Source organism: Oncorhynchus gorbuscha, linkage group LG17 (assembly GCF_021184085.1).
Source record: "Oncorhynchus gorbuscha isolate QuinsamMale2020 ecotype Even-year linkage group LG17, OgorEven_v1.0, whole genome shotgun sequence".
In the NCBI taxonomy this organism is placed as follows: Eukaryota; Metazoa; Chordata; class Actinopteri; order Salmoniformes; family Salmonidae; genus Oncorhynchus; species Oncorhynchus gorbuscha.
Window position 1 is genome coordinate 36,271,076 of NC_060189.1, and position 19,484 is coordinate 36,290,559.

The 19,484-nt window shown below is 44.4% G+C and overlaps 1 protein-coding gene across 1 annotated transcript in view; it reads left to right on the top strand.

The window, feature by feature from the left end:
- Window positions 1-12,186: 12,186 nt before the first annotated feature.
- bcl11ba (BAF chromatin remodeling complex subunit BCL11B a) overlaps window positions 12,187-19,484 on the top strand; it is a 68,199-nt gene continuing 60,901 nt past the window's right edge. Inside the window, 1 exon segment of the mRNA XM_046308104.1 lies at window positions 12,187-13,190. Coding sequence (XP_046164060.1) covers window positions 13,133-13,190 — 58 coding nt within the window. The 5' untranslated portion in view covers window positions 12,187-13,132.

The following is a 19,484-nucleotide window of genomic DNA, read 5'->3' on the forward strand; positions in this document are numbered from 1 at the left end:
GTCACTATGAATGGATTGCTTGTAATTGCATCATGACTCCCCTCAATAGTATAAACTGTCTGATGACACACACACACACACACACACACACACACACACACACACACACACACACACACACACACACACACACACACACACACACACACACACACACACACACACACACACACACACACACACACACACACACACACACACACACTGAGCTGCTCCATGTAAATGAAGGCCATATTTACCTCTGGGGGGACTGTTCGCTGCTGTTTATCAGGTTGAACTATAGGTGAGTCTTGTTAGGCCAGCCACAGATGCAGCCAGCCCTATCCATCACTGTAGCGCTGTCTCTCCCTACACGCACACACACTCGCATACGCACACACGTGGCCGCACAGACAACCCGAGTTCCAGCCCAGTTGGATATTCATCAGGGGAGTGACAACGAGGTCCTTGCTCTGCGACTCATTTCAATATTTGTTGAAATAATATGGTAACAATTTTGATTTGGTCATCTTATAAGCTTAAGGTCGGCTCAAGAGGCAAAAACACTGTCAAGTGTCTGTTGGGAATTCTCCTCCACTGTCCCGACCTAAGAGTGAAAACAAGAGGTCCATCTCCTTGTTCTCCTTGTTCTCCTTGTTCTCATTTCAGTATGAATATGGACGCAACATTGACTTTGTAACTCCAGGCTCTAAACGGCACGACGACAAACCACTGAGTGACAAATTGAAGAAGTCAACGGTAGGACACGCCTAAACATACATGGCACACGTTAATCCAACATCAAGTTAATTTGTGTGAATGTTAGAGACATACGTAGATACACAGAAACACTGCCTTTGTTCACAACAAAACCCCAAAAAGCTACAGTATAGGTTGGGTCATGATGCTAGAGGGATGAGGGAGCCACAAGAGTAACAACAAGAGAGCCCTGTTAGTTTTCTCAATTCAACATTTCTTAAAGCTCCCATGCAGTCCTTTTAATTCATCATCACTGTATGTCTAATAAATCACTTTTTTAAAATTTCCTCAAAATGATTCCACATTTTTTACAATGTATTTTCCTGAGCCTCCTTTTACCATTGAAATTGCTCAATCTCTTCGCGTGGGCGTGTTGATACAAATGTAAATATATTTACATAAACAACCCTGATTGGTGGATAGGATCATCTATACTCAGGGGTGCCCAATTATATTCAGTCGTGTGCATATTTATCTTTGAGCGGATGGTCGCGGAGCCTGGAACTTGTCCAAAAGCCACTCCTGCGTTGTCTTGGCTGTGTGCTTAGGGTCATTGTCCTGTTGGAAGTTGAACCTTCGCCCCAGTCTGAGGTCCTGAGCGCTCTGGATCAGGTTTTCATCAAGGATCTCTCTGTACTTTGCTTCATTCATCTTTCCCTCGATCCTGACTAGTCTCCCAGTCCCTGCAGCTGAAAAACATCCCCACAGCATGATGCTGCCACCACCATGCTTCACAGTAAGGATGGTGACAGGTTTCCTCCAGACGTGGAGCTTGGTATTCCGGCCAAATAGTTCAATCTTGGTTTCATCAGACCAGAGAATCTTGTTTTTCACGGTCTGAGAGTTTTAGGTGCCTTTTGGCAAACTCCAAGTGGGCTGTCATATGCCTTTTATTGAGGCGTGGCTTACATCTGCCACTCTACCATAAAGGCCTGATTGGTGGAGTGCTGCACATTTGGTTGTCCTTCTGGAAGGTTCTCCCATCTCCACAGAGGAACTCTGGAGATCTGTCAGAATGACCATCGGGTTCTTGGTCACCTCCCTGACCAAGGCCCTTCCACCCCGATTGCTCAGTTTGGCTGAGAGGCCAGCTCTAGGAAGAGTCTTGGTGGTTCCAAACTTCTTCCATTTAAGAATGATGGAGGCCACTGTGTTCTTGAGGATCTTCAAGGGATGCAGAAATGTTTTTGTGCCCTTCCCCAGATCTGTGCCTCGACACAAGCCTGTATCTGAGCTGTAAAGACAACTCCATTTACTTCATTGCATGGCTTTTGCTCTGACATGCACTGTCAACTGTTGGACCTTTATATCGACAGATGTGTGCCTTTCCAAACCATGTCCAGTCAATTGAATTCACCACAGGTGGACTCCAATCGAGTTTTAGAAATATCTCAAGGATGATCAATGGAAACTGGACACACCTGAGTCCCATAGCAAAGGGTCTGAATACTTATGTAAATAAGGTATTTATTCTTTCTTTCTTTTTTAGAAATGTGCCAGAATTGATGAGGGCATTTTATATGTATTTAATCCATTTTATAATAAGGCTGTAACGTAACAAAATATGGAAAACGTGAAGGGGTCTGAATACTTTCCGAATGCACTGTACTTCCTACATGCACATACACAGACATGATGCATGCAGTCCGGCTCATAGGCCTGTATTATTTAAACACATTCAGCTATTTGCCAAATATGGTAACATATTACAAACGTTTCAGGCCTATTTAAATGAGAAGAGTGACTTTCTGGGGGAATTTAGAGGTGATTTGAACTTTTCTGTTAAGTTTGTCACATGGGGACAACGACAAGGTTCGCAGGCACTTTATCGTCGATCCACAACAGGAGCACATGTAATAGGCGCGCCAAGATGGAGAAGGGAAAAGCTGCAATAACAAGGCAGGAATAGAGGCTGAATAGGGGGGCTGAGGAGGAAGAGGAGTAGGAGGAAGATCGTTGTTGGGAATGTGGGGCCTTTGGCAGCTTCTCCATCTGATGCCAGGGTTTTGTGTATTTTTGTTATTTTGAGGACTGAGCACAAATCTGTTTTCGCTCCCTTTCTCTCTCTCTCTCAGAGCAGTGGAAGTATGCCTGCCCTACCGACCATCCGACTGCCAAACTCTTTCTCTCCTTCTCTCCCTCTCTCCCCCCTCTCTCTCTCCTGGAAGCAGTGGAAGTATGCCTGCCCTACCGACCATCCGACTGCCAAACTCTTTCTCTCCTTCTCTCCCTCTCTCCCCCCTCTCTCTCTCCTGGAAGCAGTGGAAGTATGCCTGCCCTACCGACCATCCGACTGCCAAACTCTTTCTCTCCTTCTCTCCCTCTCTCCCCCCTCTCTCTCTCCTGGAAGCAGTGGAAGTATGCCTGCCCTACCGACCATCCGACTGCCAAACTCTTTCTCTCCTTCTCTCCCTCTCTCCCCCTCTCTCTCTCCTGGAAGCAGTAGAAGTATGCCTGCCCTACCGACCATCCGACTGCCAAACTCTTTCTCTCCTTCTCTCCCTCTCTCCCCCTCTCTCTCTCCTGGAAGCAGTGGAAGTATGCCTGCCCTACCGACCATCCGACTGCCAAACTCTTTCTCTCCTTCTCTCCCTCTCTCCCCCTCTCTCTCTCCTGGAAGCAGTGGAAGTATGCCTGCCCTACCGACCATCCGACTGCCAAACTCTTTCTCTCCTTCTCTCCCTCTCTCCCCCTCTCTCTCTCCTGGAAGCAGTAGAAGTATGCCTGCCCTACCGACCATCCGACTGCCAAACTCTTTCTCTCCTTCTCTCCCTCTCTCCCCCCCTCTCTCTCCTGGAAGCAGTGGAAGTATGCCTGCCCTACCGACCATCCGACTGCCAAACTCTTTCTCTCCTTCTCTCCCTCTCTCCCCCTCTCTCTCTCCTGGAAGCAGTGGAAGTATGCCTGCCCTACCGACCATCCGACTGCCAAACTCTTTCTCTCCTTCTCTCCCTCTCTCTCCCCCCTCTCTCTCCTGGAAGCAGTGGAAGTATGCCTGCCCTACCGACCATCCGACTGCCAAACTCTTTCTCTCCTTCTCTCCCTCTCTCCCCCTCTCTCTCCTGGAAGCAGTAGAAGTATGCCTGCCCTACCGACCATCCGACTGCCAAACTCTTTCTCTCCTTCTCTCCCTCTCTCCCCCCTCTCTCTCTCCTGGAAGCAGTGGAAGTATGCCTGCCCTACCGACCATCCGACTGCCAAACTCTTTCTCTCCTTCTCTCCCTCTCTCCCCCCTCTCTCTCTCCTGGAAGCAGTGGAAGTATGCCTGCCCTACCGACCATCCGACTGCCAAACTCTTTCTCTCCTTCTCTCCCTCTCTCCCCCCTCTCTCTCTCCTCAGAGCAGTAGAAGTATGCCTGCCCTACCGACCATCCGACTGCCAAACTCTTTCTCTCCTTCTCTCCCTCTCTCCCCCCTCTCTCTCTCCTGGAAGCAGTGGAAGTATGCCTGCCCTACCGACCATCTGACTGCCAAACTCTTTCTCTCCTTCTCTCCCTCTCTCCCCCTCTCTCTCTCTCCTCAGAGCAGTGGAAGTATGCCTGCCCTACCGACCATCCGACTGCCAAACTCTTTCTCTCCTTCTCTCCCTCTCTCCCCCTCTTTCCCCCTCTCTCTCTCCTGGAAGCAGTGGAAGTATGCCTGCCCTACCGACCATCTGACTGCCAAACTCTTTCTCTCCTTCTCTCCCTCTCTCCCCCTCTTTCCCCCTCTCTCTCTCCTGGAAGCAGTGGAAGTATGCCTGCCCTACCGACCATCTGACTGCCAAACTCTTTCTCTCCTTCTCTCCCTCTCTCCCCCTCTCTCTCTCTCCTCGGAGCAGTAGAAGTATGCCTGCCCTACCGACCATCCAACTGCCAAACTCTTTCTCTCCTTCTCTCCCTCTCTCCCCCTCTTTCCCCCCCTCTCTCTCTCCTGGAAGCAGTGGAAGTATGCCTGCCCTACCGACCATCTGACTGCCAAACTCTTTCTCTCCTTCTCTCCCTCTCTCCCCCTCTCTCTCTCTCCTCGGAGCAGTAGAAGTATGCCTGCCCTACCGACCATCCGACTGCCAAACTCTTTCTCTCCTTCTCTCCCTCTCTCCCCCCTCTCTCTCTCCTGGGAGCAGTGGAAGTATGCCTGCCCTACCGACCATCCAACTGCCAAACTCTCTCTCCTTCTCTCCCCCTCTCCCCCTCTCTCTCTCCTGGGAGCAGTAGAAGTATGCCTGCCCTACCGACCATCCGACTGCCAAACTCTTTCTCTCCTTCTCTCCCTCTCTCCCCCCCTCTCTCTCTCCTGGGAGCAGTGGAAGTATGCCTGCCCTACCGACCATCCAACTGCCAAACTAACTGATTTAGTCACACTCTTTTGCCATTTTTCTTCTCCAACAATCACATTTAGTCCCGCTGTTTCCACTGGCCAGGCCGACTACGTCCCGCTGGGGTTCCCCCGAAGGAGAGGGGCTTCCTAAAGAGATCTCCTGGCCCCTTGACGTCCCCAACAATGTTTATTTCTCATTTAGCGGGGTCGGAGAGCGCCTGGCCCCGGCCTCCTGGTCTGGGCGTGGATAGTCTGGATACTGACACAAAGCTGGAAGCATGGAGCATCTTGGAATATCCAGACAGCTTTAGATCATACATCTTTATTATCACAGCATGGTCTATGTCCCAAATAACACCATAGTCCCTATGTAGTGCACTACTTTGACCACAGACCCAGAGGCCTATGATCAAATGTAGTGCACCATATAGGGAATAGGGTGCCATTTAAGACTCAGTCTTTAACTTTTATTTTCCTTTTCTAGTTGAAAAGGGAATGAAAGGGCACATTCCTTTACTGGAGAGATGGGCCTTCTCTCTCTCTCTCTTTTTAACCTTGTCATACAGGCCAGTAATGTGGAGTGGATGCAATGTCGTTCACCCTCTGTATTGTCATGGCATCGATATCGTTAAATAAAGGTTAAATAAACAAATACAAATGTCAGTGTCGTGGTACGGGTATGCATGTCACCAGCAGACTCTATAAAGGTTAGAGGGAACCCTGCCTCATCTTCTGAATACCTAACCCTAGGTTGGTTTTATTTTTCAGCGGGACAATGACACAAGTGTTTATGCCAAAGATATACCTGCATGGCTTTCCACTAGGCGTTTAGTGTTCCTGACCGGTGCGGTCTCAGTCCCGACTTGAATCTGCTTGAAAATCAGTGACGCGGTTTGAATGTTGCTGTACGTCTATTTACTGAGCTTGAGCAATTTTGACCAACAAATCAAATGTATATTTACGCCAAATGTAGAAAACTATGAACACTGCTCTTTCCATGACAGACTGACCAGGTGAATCCAGGTGAAAGCTATGCGCAACTCAATGTTGGGTAGATGTTCTTAATGTTTTCTATGCTAAGTGTGTGTGGCCCTAAGAGCTGTGCAAAGTCGGTAGAATTGTGTTCAAAATGTTTGCAGATGTAATGGCTGCCAAAGGTGCTTCCACCAAGCATTAACTACAGTATGGGGCGGTAAAAGACATATGCAATCAAGAGGCCGATGGTCAAAAATAGTGCACCTTCTAAAGGAACGGAATGCCGTCCTGAACTTATTTCCCTTCTCGAGCTGAAAAGGGAATTAAAGGGCACATTTATTTAGTCTCACTGTGTGCATGTGTGTGCTGGTGATAAAGAGTGGGACAGAGAAGGAGCGCTGTCAAAATCTTTAAACAATTCAATCAAACAGCCTACATCAAATGAGATCCGTCTCTATGGGTATAATAGGTTACAACACTAAAAACTGACTTTCTGTTCCATTCCACACAACAACAACAAAAAGAGGGGAAATAAAAAAATAAGCACATGACCGCGTTATGACATCACAAGGCAGTCTCATAAATAAAGCTGGTAATTGAATGGATATTTAATTACGCTGTAAAGACACTTCTGGCTCTGTGAGCTCTAAATGCATCGTTTTTTAAGGTTGTTTTTACCCTCATTATATAATTAATCAGTGATAATGACCAACACATATATTAACTAACAACCAGCCCCATCCGATCCAGATTAGTTCATTTTAATACCGTTATTTTATCCTAAAGTAAACACCCCAACCCTTTTTGATAAAGACTAGAGAGAGTCAATTGGAGAGCTGATAATGAGAGCTTGGTATTCAGTAGAGCTGAGCAGAGCCAGGGAATGTGTTAACTTGTTCTAAATAAACCTATCATTAGCATTTTCCCTTTAAAAGGAATCATTTCAACTTTGATATTCTTAATTGTGCTTAAGGGCTTGTTCTCTGCTCGCTCGCTCCCCCTCAAACACTTGAAACTCTCTTAGACTCGTGTGGAGAACGTCTTGGGAGCGCTCCTTAACACTTTAAAGGTTACTTTTAATTCTCAACATCTATTATAGGAACAGTGTAAAAAAAAAAAAAAAAAAAAAACCTTTTTAATGAAACATTTAACATACACACGCAGTAAGGAGGACACCCAAAGTGAATATTATTTCAGGGCAGGTAATGTTTAAAATCAACCTGCTCTCTCTTAATTTGGCTACAGTGTAGTCACTGTCTGGGAGCTTAGGTAAAGACATGTAGCTGTGACACAGAACAGACCGTCAAAACACAGAGAAATGAAGGTGATCAATCATACTTAACGTTGACTTTCAAATGGACTCAGACAGTCAGACCAGTTTGTAGAACAAGATAAACTGTAGGATTTCACTGAAGACAAGAAACAAGACCATTCTTCTTGTCCCTTCTTCCCTTTAATCCAGCGAGAAGGTGTGCGGTAACAGGAACGATGGTAGAGGGGAGCGGAGGAAGGGGGCCCAAATTTGCTGCTAGCGAGCTAAGACTGCTCTGAGCAGATAGAGGCCTGTAATTTGCATGTGGCAGCTGCTAGCCAACAGAGGGTACTGTTGCATAAAAAGTCTGTCTGGGAGACATTACATGGCTATAGAGGAATTAGCACTATCACATTCATATCGCCCAGCACTGTTACCAGTTCAATAAAAAATCGAATATGGGCTAATATTGAAGTACTCCCTCTAGCTATATCTACAGAACTATGGATTCTAAAGTATTTATACTGTCTCTCTCTCTCTCTCCCTTTGTCTGCTAACATTGAATTGTTTCATATGATATTCTGGAGGGTAGTGTCAAGTCCTCTGAGTGAGAGTGAAAAATACTTAAAGTATTGGGTGAAAACAAGTGTTTCTAAAAACCCTATGACTCTAGAGCTCTGTTGCATTTCTTCTCGCTGTTCTGTAACATGAGTCTCTCCCATTCCACGTCTCGCCATACTGTCAACTTGCATCTGGACAAATAAACATGGATATTAGCGAGCCAGTTCCTGGACAGTTGTTCTTTAGGAACGAAGAGTTCTAAAGAATCCTAAGGACACCTCTATGTCCCGTAAATGATCCTCTAATCGCCAGCTAGAATCATTAGCCCAGAGAAACTGCTTATTTAGCATTAGCATAAAACCCAAACGCTGCATATACTATATATGCAAATGAAATTAGGGGGGGAAACAGGACATTTACATCCAGGAAGTGTCGACATCCCCATAACTTATAACACTGATTGTCCTCAGCTCAGAAAGGAATTGGCCCTGGAACTTTCAATAGGGAGGAAATGATGCAATAGAGAGGTGACTGACTGCACCTGCCCAGTGTGGGTCTGAGTAATGAACCAATCAGAGATCAGAAGGACAAAGCGCACATTCTGAGAGTCCCGCTAAGCCATGCATGGTAGCCAAGTCACAAATGGACAGTTCACTTCTTCTTCTTCCTAATCTGGATGATGCTGTTGAAATGGTCTGATGAGAACATTTCACTTTGCCCAACTGTGATTACATGCCCAAATATGGAAGTTTTGTCAGTTGGTGACCTTTCACATTTTAATGAGAAAACAGGAGTGTTTCTATCATTCCATTACAGTCCACAAATGTAGGCCCTTTCAACTGACCACTGCCTCCACTACAGTGATTCACCAAGAAATCAGTACTAATCCAACATTCATATGTTGCTTCCCATAACACCTAAAACCATTGGCATATACTGAAAGTCTTAAACACGACAATGATTTACATTTCAGCATAATGCCTTCAGCTAAGTAATACAAGGACAAAGCCGTTGGATACATCCTTACAAATAGGTGGTGGGTGTTCTGTTATACATATGATAAAGACATCATTTGGAAGAACCTGCAATCCCTGCTTTTTTATTGTAAATGAGCATGAAAACGTCTATTTATGTCCTCCCACTGGTGCTGGTTTGTGGAGGGAAGGAGGAAAGCGCTTGGCTCCGAGTTTGTCAAGCTGCTACTGAAGACAGCTGAAGCTCGAAGCCCCAGCCAAGACTAGCCGCGAAGAAAGGAAAGGGACTGGTGTCGACAAAGAAAGCGAGAGAGAGAGCGAGAGAGAAGACGAAGAAGAAGAAGAAGGGAAGAGCACTCAAGGCGATGTGGAGGACGAAACAAAGTAACAAAGTCCATTCATTGAGGCGGGGAGGTGGTGTTACACATCGCTCTGCAGTAGCGGCAGTCTGTCTCAATGAGCAACGGGCCACTAAGGCTTATAGAGGCGTATTTCATGGTTCCTCACCAGATGAGAAGATCCGTGGGGCTTGACAACACCTGGCACGGGAACAAACCCTTCTCTCCCCCTAATCTAGATGTGAGAGGGAGGCTCAGCTAGTGGGCCGCGTCGTGAACGCACCGGGGATAAAAAAAAACCTGGGATAGCAGGCCTTTTGGATTCCCCTGCGATCATCAGAGAGATGGAGAGATGGAGAAGAGATGAATACCTGACCCGGCCCCACTTGGAGATAAATATGCAGAAAACATCTTGAGACGGAGCGGCGTGAAGCTGTGATGCATGGATTAAAACACAGCCAGAGGAAGAGAAAATGGAAGTTGAGGAAAGGGGTTTGCAGGGGGGTTTGCAGGGGGGTTTGCAGGGGGGTTTGCAGGGGGGTTTGCCCACAAATCCAGCTGGTGAGATGTGGAGATGGGTGTTAAGTAGCTGGAAGAGTAAGCATAATCTTGAGGCGTGAGCCAATCAACGTGATAGAAATGTGGAGAGCAAAGGATGACCGGCATGTTTTCTTTTGACTGTTGACCTTTCATGCATGTGTAGAGAAACAAAAAAATCCACTTCTCTTTCTGATGCCTAGTGATTCCCTCCACTAGGAAACAGCTTTGAAACGTTTTTTTTCTTTTTGTGTTTTGTTTTTGTACAAAGAAGAATCCCTTGCATCACATATAGCCCGTTAGTATAGGTCACATTTGAAAAAGCCTAGCACTTCTGGGTTGAAAGTTGAGTGAGAGTGTTGGGAGAAATATTACCACTCAGTATCATAGTCTAGATCAAAACCAGATGCACCACAGCACAGACATAGTATCTCAAATGGCACCCTATTCCCCACATAGTGCCCTTCTTTTGACCAGAACAGACCCACTCTACATTGTGTTGAAATGAATAAGTTGATTATTTTGTAAACCCACTCCCCACTTCTTTAATTCAATTAATTCCTAATTTCTTCTTTAGAACCCCCCCCCCCCCAACCCCCCACCCCCTCCCCACCATTATCCATATCCTCTCTCACTGTGTCACCGTGACCACTGCCTGGCTTTCTTCCTGCCAGCCAGTCTGTCTGTCTGCTTGTCCGTCTTTCTCTCTCCCCTCCCTGCCTGCCTCTATCATCAATCAGCTCCCACTAAGACACGCAGGAGATTACCAGCACAGACCCACGTAGGGGGGAATCTCAGCTCAAACTCACTATTTCACTAAGTGCCACGCTATCCCGTGTCTCAAAGTCTCACATTTCACTGGAGCTGTGACACACAGGCAGGTAGTCAGTAGTGGTGCAGAGCAGAGAATGGTGACTGGATCATCTGCGTTGTACAACATAGATGCTGCTGCCACTGTATGATATGGGTCTGTTTCCCATTCTGGGCCTCATTGTGTGTTTCTCATTTTCAGCTTGACATTCATTTGACTTGGAAGTGTATTTCTCTCATTTATGGCTGTCATGATGTTGATAAGCCCCTGATGATGGATTTGAACTCCAGTGTGAAGAATTAGGACAAAGGAGGTTATTTAATTTGAAATGCTTGCCTGGTAGAGTACCATACTCACCATACTCACCATACTCACAATAACTATTTTGAAATAGATTTTGACGAGGACCGCAGGAATGAGTCAGTTATGTCAATAATTTGCACTCCGGTTCATTTTTCAAAAACGTATAACTCAATTCTTCCAATCTTTGGACACTATAACATTAGGCTGAACGGGTGAGTCCGAATCATGTGTAAATCTTGTAAATAGCGAATAAGACACATAGAGGATAGGTTATAGCCAGGTTGTCTATAACCCTGTAATAAGGTTCACAGATGGCCTAAGCACAATATATATTTCATCGACCTCTGATGAATTGCGTTTGGAATTTGCTTTGCGTCTTTTACTAGGTCATGATACATTTATCGCAGAATATCTAACGCTTAACAAATCTAAATGTATATCGAGGAATGTCTGCGGAGAACTAATATTCAGAGATAAATAAGACACACTACGGTAGGCTACACTTTTTTGTTTGAAACATCAAACAAACATTGCAGACAATTATGACTAATCAACATCAAATGGCATCCAGTGTTTATGTCGATCATTTGCAGTGAGTTAAGATGTTCTAGTATTTTATGATAAAATCTCTGAACAAAATGCATCGCTGTTCAAATGTTTCTCATTACACCGACACATTTCCACGCATAGGGAAGGCTTTCAGAAAACGGGTCTGATGTTGTCTATAGCCTATGGAAAATGTAAGAGGGCATACTTTATATGAACGTCTATTCGACTGACAAGTGTCTCCACCTCCTTATCAGCTCCAACTGTAATAGACTAGGATGCCAAAAGCGCAGACAGAAATACGCGCAAATATAATAAACATCTTGTTGACCACATCATAACGTCATCCACGTATAAAATAAGTGACCTTATATATAAACAAATCACCACTTTCATTATATTTCTAATAAATTATATTTGACGGCTGACAATGAATGCATTTGATATGAATGGTCTTGCCAAATGCCCAGTAGGTCTGAGCAACAACCAAAAATCAACAATCATTTTAGGTCATAAGGTCAATGAGAGATAAAAAGCATTTGAACACTTTTCTGAATAACATGAATAAAGAATAAAGTGACTCTTTTTTTTCTGAAACTGAGCGAGTTTCCCTTCAGCGTGTGTCTGTGAGGCAGTGAGAACGAGCGGCTTCGTCCACTGCTGCTCTCTCTGAGAGACGGCGGCAGTGCGCTGTCCACTGTTTGCTGCTGGTGATCCGATAGTTGTGAAAAGCCACCACTAGTCGCCCCCAGTGCTCTTGCAGTCTCCAATTTTTCTTTCTCACTGTAGACTTAACGTCACGTCCGCACTTGAACTTGAATTTTATCCCATTGTACGGAGCCAGCTCTAGCCACAGAGAGACAGAGAGCTCGGGGGAAGCAGGACTCACTCCGCCATCTTCACACTCACACAGAGAAAGGGGAGAGAAAAGCGTGCAGGTCTTGATTTATTGAGAAAGGAGGTGGCAGCCTGTATGCCCGGTCTCCACAGAGCCGTACAAGGGGACAGAGCACTTGGAGTTGAGGAGACTGAAAAGTACCTGGCATTGTATGCTCAAGGCTGCACCAAGAGAAGTGCCCATCACTTGGCCATACCCAAGTGCCCAAGAAGAAAAATTGGATTCATAGTTTTCTAAAATTTTATCATCAATTATTGTAATTGTGTGTGTTTACGATTTTTTTATTTGAGTTTTTCGTATTTTTCTAAAAGAAGAAACGAAGTAAGGCTGAGCAATTGACTGGACACAGTCTGGGTACCCGAGCTGTCAGCGCGCGCTGACCATCGCGTTCTGATTCTTCTTTTTCTCTCACGAGGTGGAGGGACACTTGCCGGTGTTTGATCTCAACTGTCACTCACAACAACCGTCAATCATCCAAGGATATTTCCCCCACGTCTGATCTCTTTCTTTATTCTACTTGGACAGATCTCACTTCTCTCACACACCTTTTGCCAATGGTGTGAGTAGCCTAAAGAGAGAAGGTGAAATAGAATTGAAGGTAGGCTATAGCCAGGCTACCCACGGTCTTGTCACACACACACACACACACACAGGGGCAGAGTGGACCGACGAGACAAAACGCAAAAGACATTTTCGCATCTCCAAACGAGGGGACCACTAGCCTACAGCACGACGCCCGACCTACCACTCTCCCCGGCCGGCGGTCCGAGCGCAGGAGCCTCGGTCTTGTGGAGGTCCCGTGAAAAGTTGAGTGCCGAGCAGGAGGAGGCAATAGGAGGGAAGCGAGCCCATCCTTCAGAGTGCTGGTCTCCGGGCAATGCCAGTGTAAATGCCAGGGCAATGTCCCGTCGCAAGCAGGGGAACCCACAGCACGTGTCACAGAGGGAATTAATAGCACGTAAGTACCTGCTTTTCCATTTCCCTCAGAATCACACAGCTCATTGGGGACAGCTTTCTTTACTTTTTAATTTTTTTTTAAACATTCAGTGGAAGTTCATGTGTCATTTTGTGACGCCTATCTTTACTCACACATGTGGCTAATTTGATCAATTTACGCGAGGGTTGTGAACTCTTCAGTGCTTTACACCAGGGTTGGGAAAAACATAGTTTTGAACTACAGAATGTAACCAGTTTTCACTAGTTGATAAATAATGGCATTTGACACTATAAAGGTACAACAAGGGCATTGCCTTTAAATCCATTTTTGCTTACCAAGTAAATATATTATATTGCAGGTACTCTATTTGTTTTACGGTTTACTTTTAAATTCAACAGACTTTATGCATGTGCTACAAGTCGAGACTACTTTTGTGAACGCCGCATAAATATAGAAAATAAGATATTTCCCTTATTAGGTCTAAATATCTGTTAAGTATACAGTAAGTTCTTATACAGTTATATCACCATCAACTTCTTCTCTCCCAAAAAGAGAATTGAACTTTGCATGACGTGTATAGGCTGTTGTTGGTGCAGGTTAAAAGGCGGTCAGGTATCTCGGCTGCACAAAGTCCTTCAGGCCAAGTACAGAATCAAGTACAATTACCTGGCGTCAGGGAATGGGCCTCTGACATGTCGGAGGCAATTGATTTCTTACTCTATATAGATGATGCATATCATATAGATGATGAACTTGGCGTTATAGTCCATAGACTGAGCAATTGACTGCGTAGAAAGTATCATGTGTTTGTAGACTACAGGATTCTGTTTCGTCACACTTTCACGATCCTGTAGTCCACTTATATACATACACGTGTGCTCTTACTTGAATACAAGCGTTCCCAACCAGTGTAATAATAATACTGATAATAATGACAACCTAATAGTGATGTACTGATACATCGTTTGGAGATAAATGACAAAGTTGATGGAAAACCGAGGAAACGTGTGTGTCAAAGCCTTTTCAAATGTAGTCTAATAAATAAATTAAATGTTTTTTTCTTCCCAAACCACCAAACTTTTATCAAACATCCAAAGCCGGTATCCCTGTTGTTTTTTGGGAGCATTGAACCGAATATATGTTGAGTTTCTTAAGACAATTTGAAATATAAATATTGTACAGCCCCCCCCCCCCCCCCTTTATCGAGCACTAGTCAGATATCCTCGCGCCATCTGTAAACCAAAGCTGCGATTGCCCTTAGTCTCTGCTTTGACGCCCCCCCCCCGCACCCCCCGAATTGCATTATTACAAAAGAATTTGACAGCTGAATTAATTTCATGACACCTTGGCATGGTGTATATAGCCTATGTTCATATTTCAATTATACAGATTTCTCAGGATATCGTGAGGTAATTGAAAGTGAGTAGGCCTACTTTGTGTCTTGGCAAGCTATGTGGATTTACCAGATTTATGTTCATCATAAGGTTTTGTTTTGTGGGCTCGGTCCACTTTTCATCCTTTCTTTTTTTGTCGTGTGATTTGTTGACCTCTCCCCCTTTGCCTTGTTATCCAACTACTCTATATTCAGTCTTTAAGATATTCAAAATTCATCCAGCATGTGTTTCCCAAGACATCTCTAACAAATAGTGTGTGTGCGCGTTTTTTGCAGGCGATTAAATGTCTATTACCAATTAATTTATTGTAAAGGTTCTAGGTTTTGACTTATACAGCGGGTAGATATGGACTACTATACGCGGCATGTACAAGTGGATACTGACAGGCAAAAACAGCGCAGTTAGGCGCAGGAGCGCCAGCGTCTTCGAAGCGCTGCATGCACAGAGTGTTTGGGAAGTTAGATTATAGCCAAGAAAAGATTGAGATCAGGAAACGCTGACATTTTCTGAAAAAAAGTATTACCCTATCTCAATATAATATCGCGCATCAACGTGAATGAATCACCTATTCATTAATTCATTATTATTTAAAAAAAATGTACAATATGATAGTAGTAGCATTGTGTTACATAAACATTTATTAAACGTCTAGCTACCCTACAAAATACCAACCAGACATATGAAGAAACAAAGATAACCTGGTCAAATTTTAAAGAGCACTTTTAGGCATATGAGAGTCCAAGTTCAAAGCAATTAAATCCCTCTGTCATTTCTTCTTCAATGGGGTTCTGAAGTAGTCTCCGAGTCTAATCCATCCCGCTAACTGAGAACAGAGGCCCTCCATGGTGATGTCATCTGAGTCCAATGTGTTTTGTGTTGTTCGGGGTTTAGGACTGTGTACTCTGCACATTCTCTCCCACACACCACTTACTTTTATGGCAAAATATTTTTTTTGTGTGTGTGTGGGTGTGCCTGTATGTCTCTCTGTGTGTGTATCTACTGTTTACTAGTCTGGCTCCTGAGTCAGTCCTCTGGACTCCGGTTTGTCTATGATGGCTACTGCTCCAGTCTTCCATCATTTAACACAGATTTCTCCTCTAGCTAGTTATCCCATCCGGTCTTCATCCGCTCCTGTTGTCATTACCTTGCAAATGGATTCAAATAACTGCAATGATTTGTTTCGCTTGCAGAGGGGCAAGCACAGCATCCTACTCCCACTGAACTCTGCAGGACACTGGACAGTACAGCGTTTACAATTGGCCTGTGAGATACACACCTCATGTGTCATATATATGAATGTACCTTGATCTGGAACCTATAGATTTTGAGAAGTTATCAGACTTAGAGCTGATTGCGTGTCTTTGTGTGTGTGTGTGTGTGTGTGTGTGTGTGTGAGAGGTAGCTATGGTTACAGCAGAGGTAGAACAGGCCTGTTTTAGTGTTGTATAAGTATCCAAAACAAATCTCCAATGTAGACTATAACTGTGGTAATTGAATAAATATGGCGACCACACTAATGTTGGAAGGAAACTGGTGACTGACTGACAATCGGAGTGTCAATCTACATCTGAGACAACCCTTAGATTGGTGCGAGGGTGCACACACACATTGCCTTATAGTGTATCCTGCCTCCCCCTGTCTTAGTACACACACACACACACACACACACACACACACACACACACACACACACACACACACACACACACACACACACACACACACACACACACACACACACACACACACACACACACACACACACACACACACACACACACACACACACACACACCCTAACGACACTGCACTTCTCTGCATGCCCCTGTTTGTCTCTGTGCGGCTGTGTGTGCAGAACACATTTTCATATAAACCCTTTGGTAGAAACGTCGGGCTTTCAGTGAGTTTTGAATGGTGCAGTAGAATAGTACAGTACACCGCGTGACTAGGCGTGACTAGGATGATGAAGGGAAGTCAGAATCTCTAGCAGGTCAAACCTGTCTGATAAGTGTTCAGTTCTAAGTCATGGTTGTTCAGCAGTCAGGGGAGGAGCTGGCTGCAACCTGTGGCATGGCACTTGTGCGTTTAATAACGTCTCTGGCAATGGTTTTTGGATGTATGGTTGAATACACACACACACACACACACAGACACACACACACACACACACACACACACACACACACACACACACACACACACACACACACACACACACACACACACACACACACACACACACACACACACACACACACACACACACACACACACACACACACACACACACACACACACACACACACACACACACAGTACATGCACGCATATGCAAATTCACACACGTGAATGCCGAATCTCACATGCACGTACGGCATCAGCAAACTGGGCATAATTCCTTCACGCACTATTAGATAATAAATCCATTTGAAGCAACCAATATGTCACATTCTTTTCATTTGGCTGTTGAGAACTTGTGTCGATAAAAAAAATGAAAATGTGATTGATCTATTCAGCTAAGTGAACTCTTCATTCTGTTGCAAGTCACTAAAATGTCTTCGCCGCAGATGCTTTACTTAGAATCTTATATTATTGTGATATACGATGATGAAACCATGTGTTAGGTCTTCTTCTTTCTCCCCTCCTTTTTTTTACTTAAAGGGGAGGTCTTAAGAAGGCATTAAAAAAAGTGTGTGTATGTGTGTGTGTGCTTGCGTCTGCCTACTAATTAACACGTCGTCTCTGGCATTCAGTCGTAGTTAAGTGAAGGTCTTCCTCTTGGATTAGCCCCGTGAGTGCCTTTGAGACAGCCGGCTTCGACAAAGGTTCAATTGCACTAGTTCATTCATATTTGTTCTTCTTAGCGAAGGAAGGCAAGGAGAACTGAAAACTTTGCAGTGTTGCACTTCAACGCTTTGATTGGCTCGCCAGCAGCCCGGAGGTTGTGTATGCGTGTATTATAACACAACACACCACGTTCTCTGTGAGCTTAACGAGCGACCGATATGTGTGAAACATTGATACATTTCCAGGTGCCGCACGGATATCTCTTTGAATATGTTCGTTTTGGAAAAATGTGGATTTAAAGTTTTTAAACATGGAAATTAGAACACTACCTTTGGTAAACTGCGCCTCTGCCGCGGTATTTTATATTAAACTGATATATGCGACTGCAAATTATGTGTTTAGTCTGTATAGCTAGCTACACAGTCCAATATATATTATTTGTGCCTTGTAATTATCCGAGTTTTTTCAAGATATTTACATTGAAATATTTTGTAGTTTTTTAGATTTGTAAAATCAATTTAATCCTTTAACATTTAAGGTATATCTTCCCATTAGCTATACGGCAACCAAAAAAAACAACACACACACACAAGCACACACTCACACACACACATAGTGTGTCGGCCCAGTGTGCGAGACATTGTGTAAATTACAGCCGAGACCACTTGAGATGCATGTTTCCCATTGCTTTGGGAGCGAGTGAGAACCAGAGGGGAACCCCACTGTGCTGGTCTTTGTTCTGTGGAGAACCCATAGACAGACAGACAGACAGACAGACAGACAGACAGACAGACAGACAGACAGACAGACAGACAGACAGACAGACAGACAGACAGACAGACAGACAGACAGACAGACAGACAGACAGACAGACAGACAGACAGACAGACAGACAGACAGACAGACAGACAGACAGACAGACAGACAGACAGACAGACAGACAGACAGACAGACAGACAGACAGACAGACAGACAGACAGACAGACAGACAGACAGACAGACAGACAGACAGACAGACAGACAGACAGACAGAGGAACGACCAGTGTTCATTCTAAGGTGTGTTAGAGGTTTTGCCGCCCAGTCTCTGTGTATCGGTGAACATTTTGAACCTGCACTGAGCTCAATAGGTCTGTTTGGAATAAAAAATACATTCTCCCCTAAAATAATAACTGGACACACTTTTTTATTAATGCCATGGGCCATTGTGTTCAACCGTTTCAAAACCGGATGATGATAATCCTTGTGATTGGGCCACAGTGTTTTGTGAAATAATTATAGTGTGGCCCTAATGTACGAAAGGCTTGAATACTATTATTTTATGTGTATCAATTCATAATATTTACAGAACTTAGAAGCAGAAAGAGCAAGGCAGGAATCCCTAGTTGTTGTTTCGGGAAGGTGTTGCTATTTACCTCTAAAGCCTGAAGTCACCGGCGTTGTTGTTCTGCGTGTGTGTGTGTGTGTGTGTGTGTGTGTGTGTGTGTGTGTGTGTGTGTGTGTGCCTGTAAGAGAGAAACACAAAAAGCATCTTTATGTGTATCAATTCATAATATTCACAGAACTTAGAAGCGGAAAGAGCAAGGCAGGAATCCCTAGTTGTTGTTTTGTGAATAATTGAGTATTCAGTAAAAGACAACAGCTTCAGAAAGCAGCATACCTATACTTATTCTCCCGATTAGATGGTCATTGGTTCACTTGTCCAAAAGCCTTCTATGTCCTCAATAGGCTACTAATACTGTACCATCTATGTGCTCAATAGGCTACTAATACTGTACCATCTATGTCCTCAGTAGGCTACTAATACTGTACCATCTATGTCCTCAGTAGGCTACTAATACTGTACCATCTATGTCCTCAGTAGGCTACTAATACTGTACCATCCATGTCCTCAGTAGGCTACTAATACTGTACCATCTATGTGCTCAATAGGCTACTAATACTGTACCATCTATGTCCTCAGTAGGCTACTAATACTGTACCATCTATGTGCTCAATAGGCTACTAATACTGTACCATCTATGTCCTCAATAGGCTACTAATACTGTACCATCTATGTCCTCAATAGGCTACTAATACTGTACCATCTATGTCCTCAATAGGCTACTAATACTGTACCATCTGTCCTCAATAGGC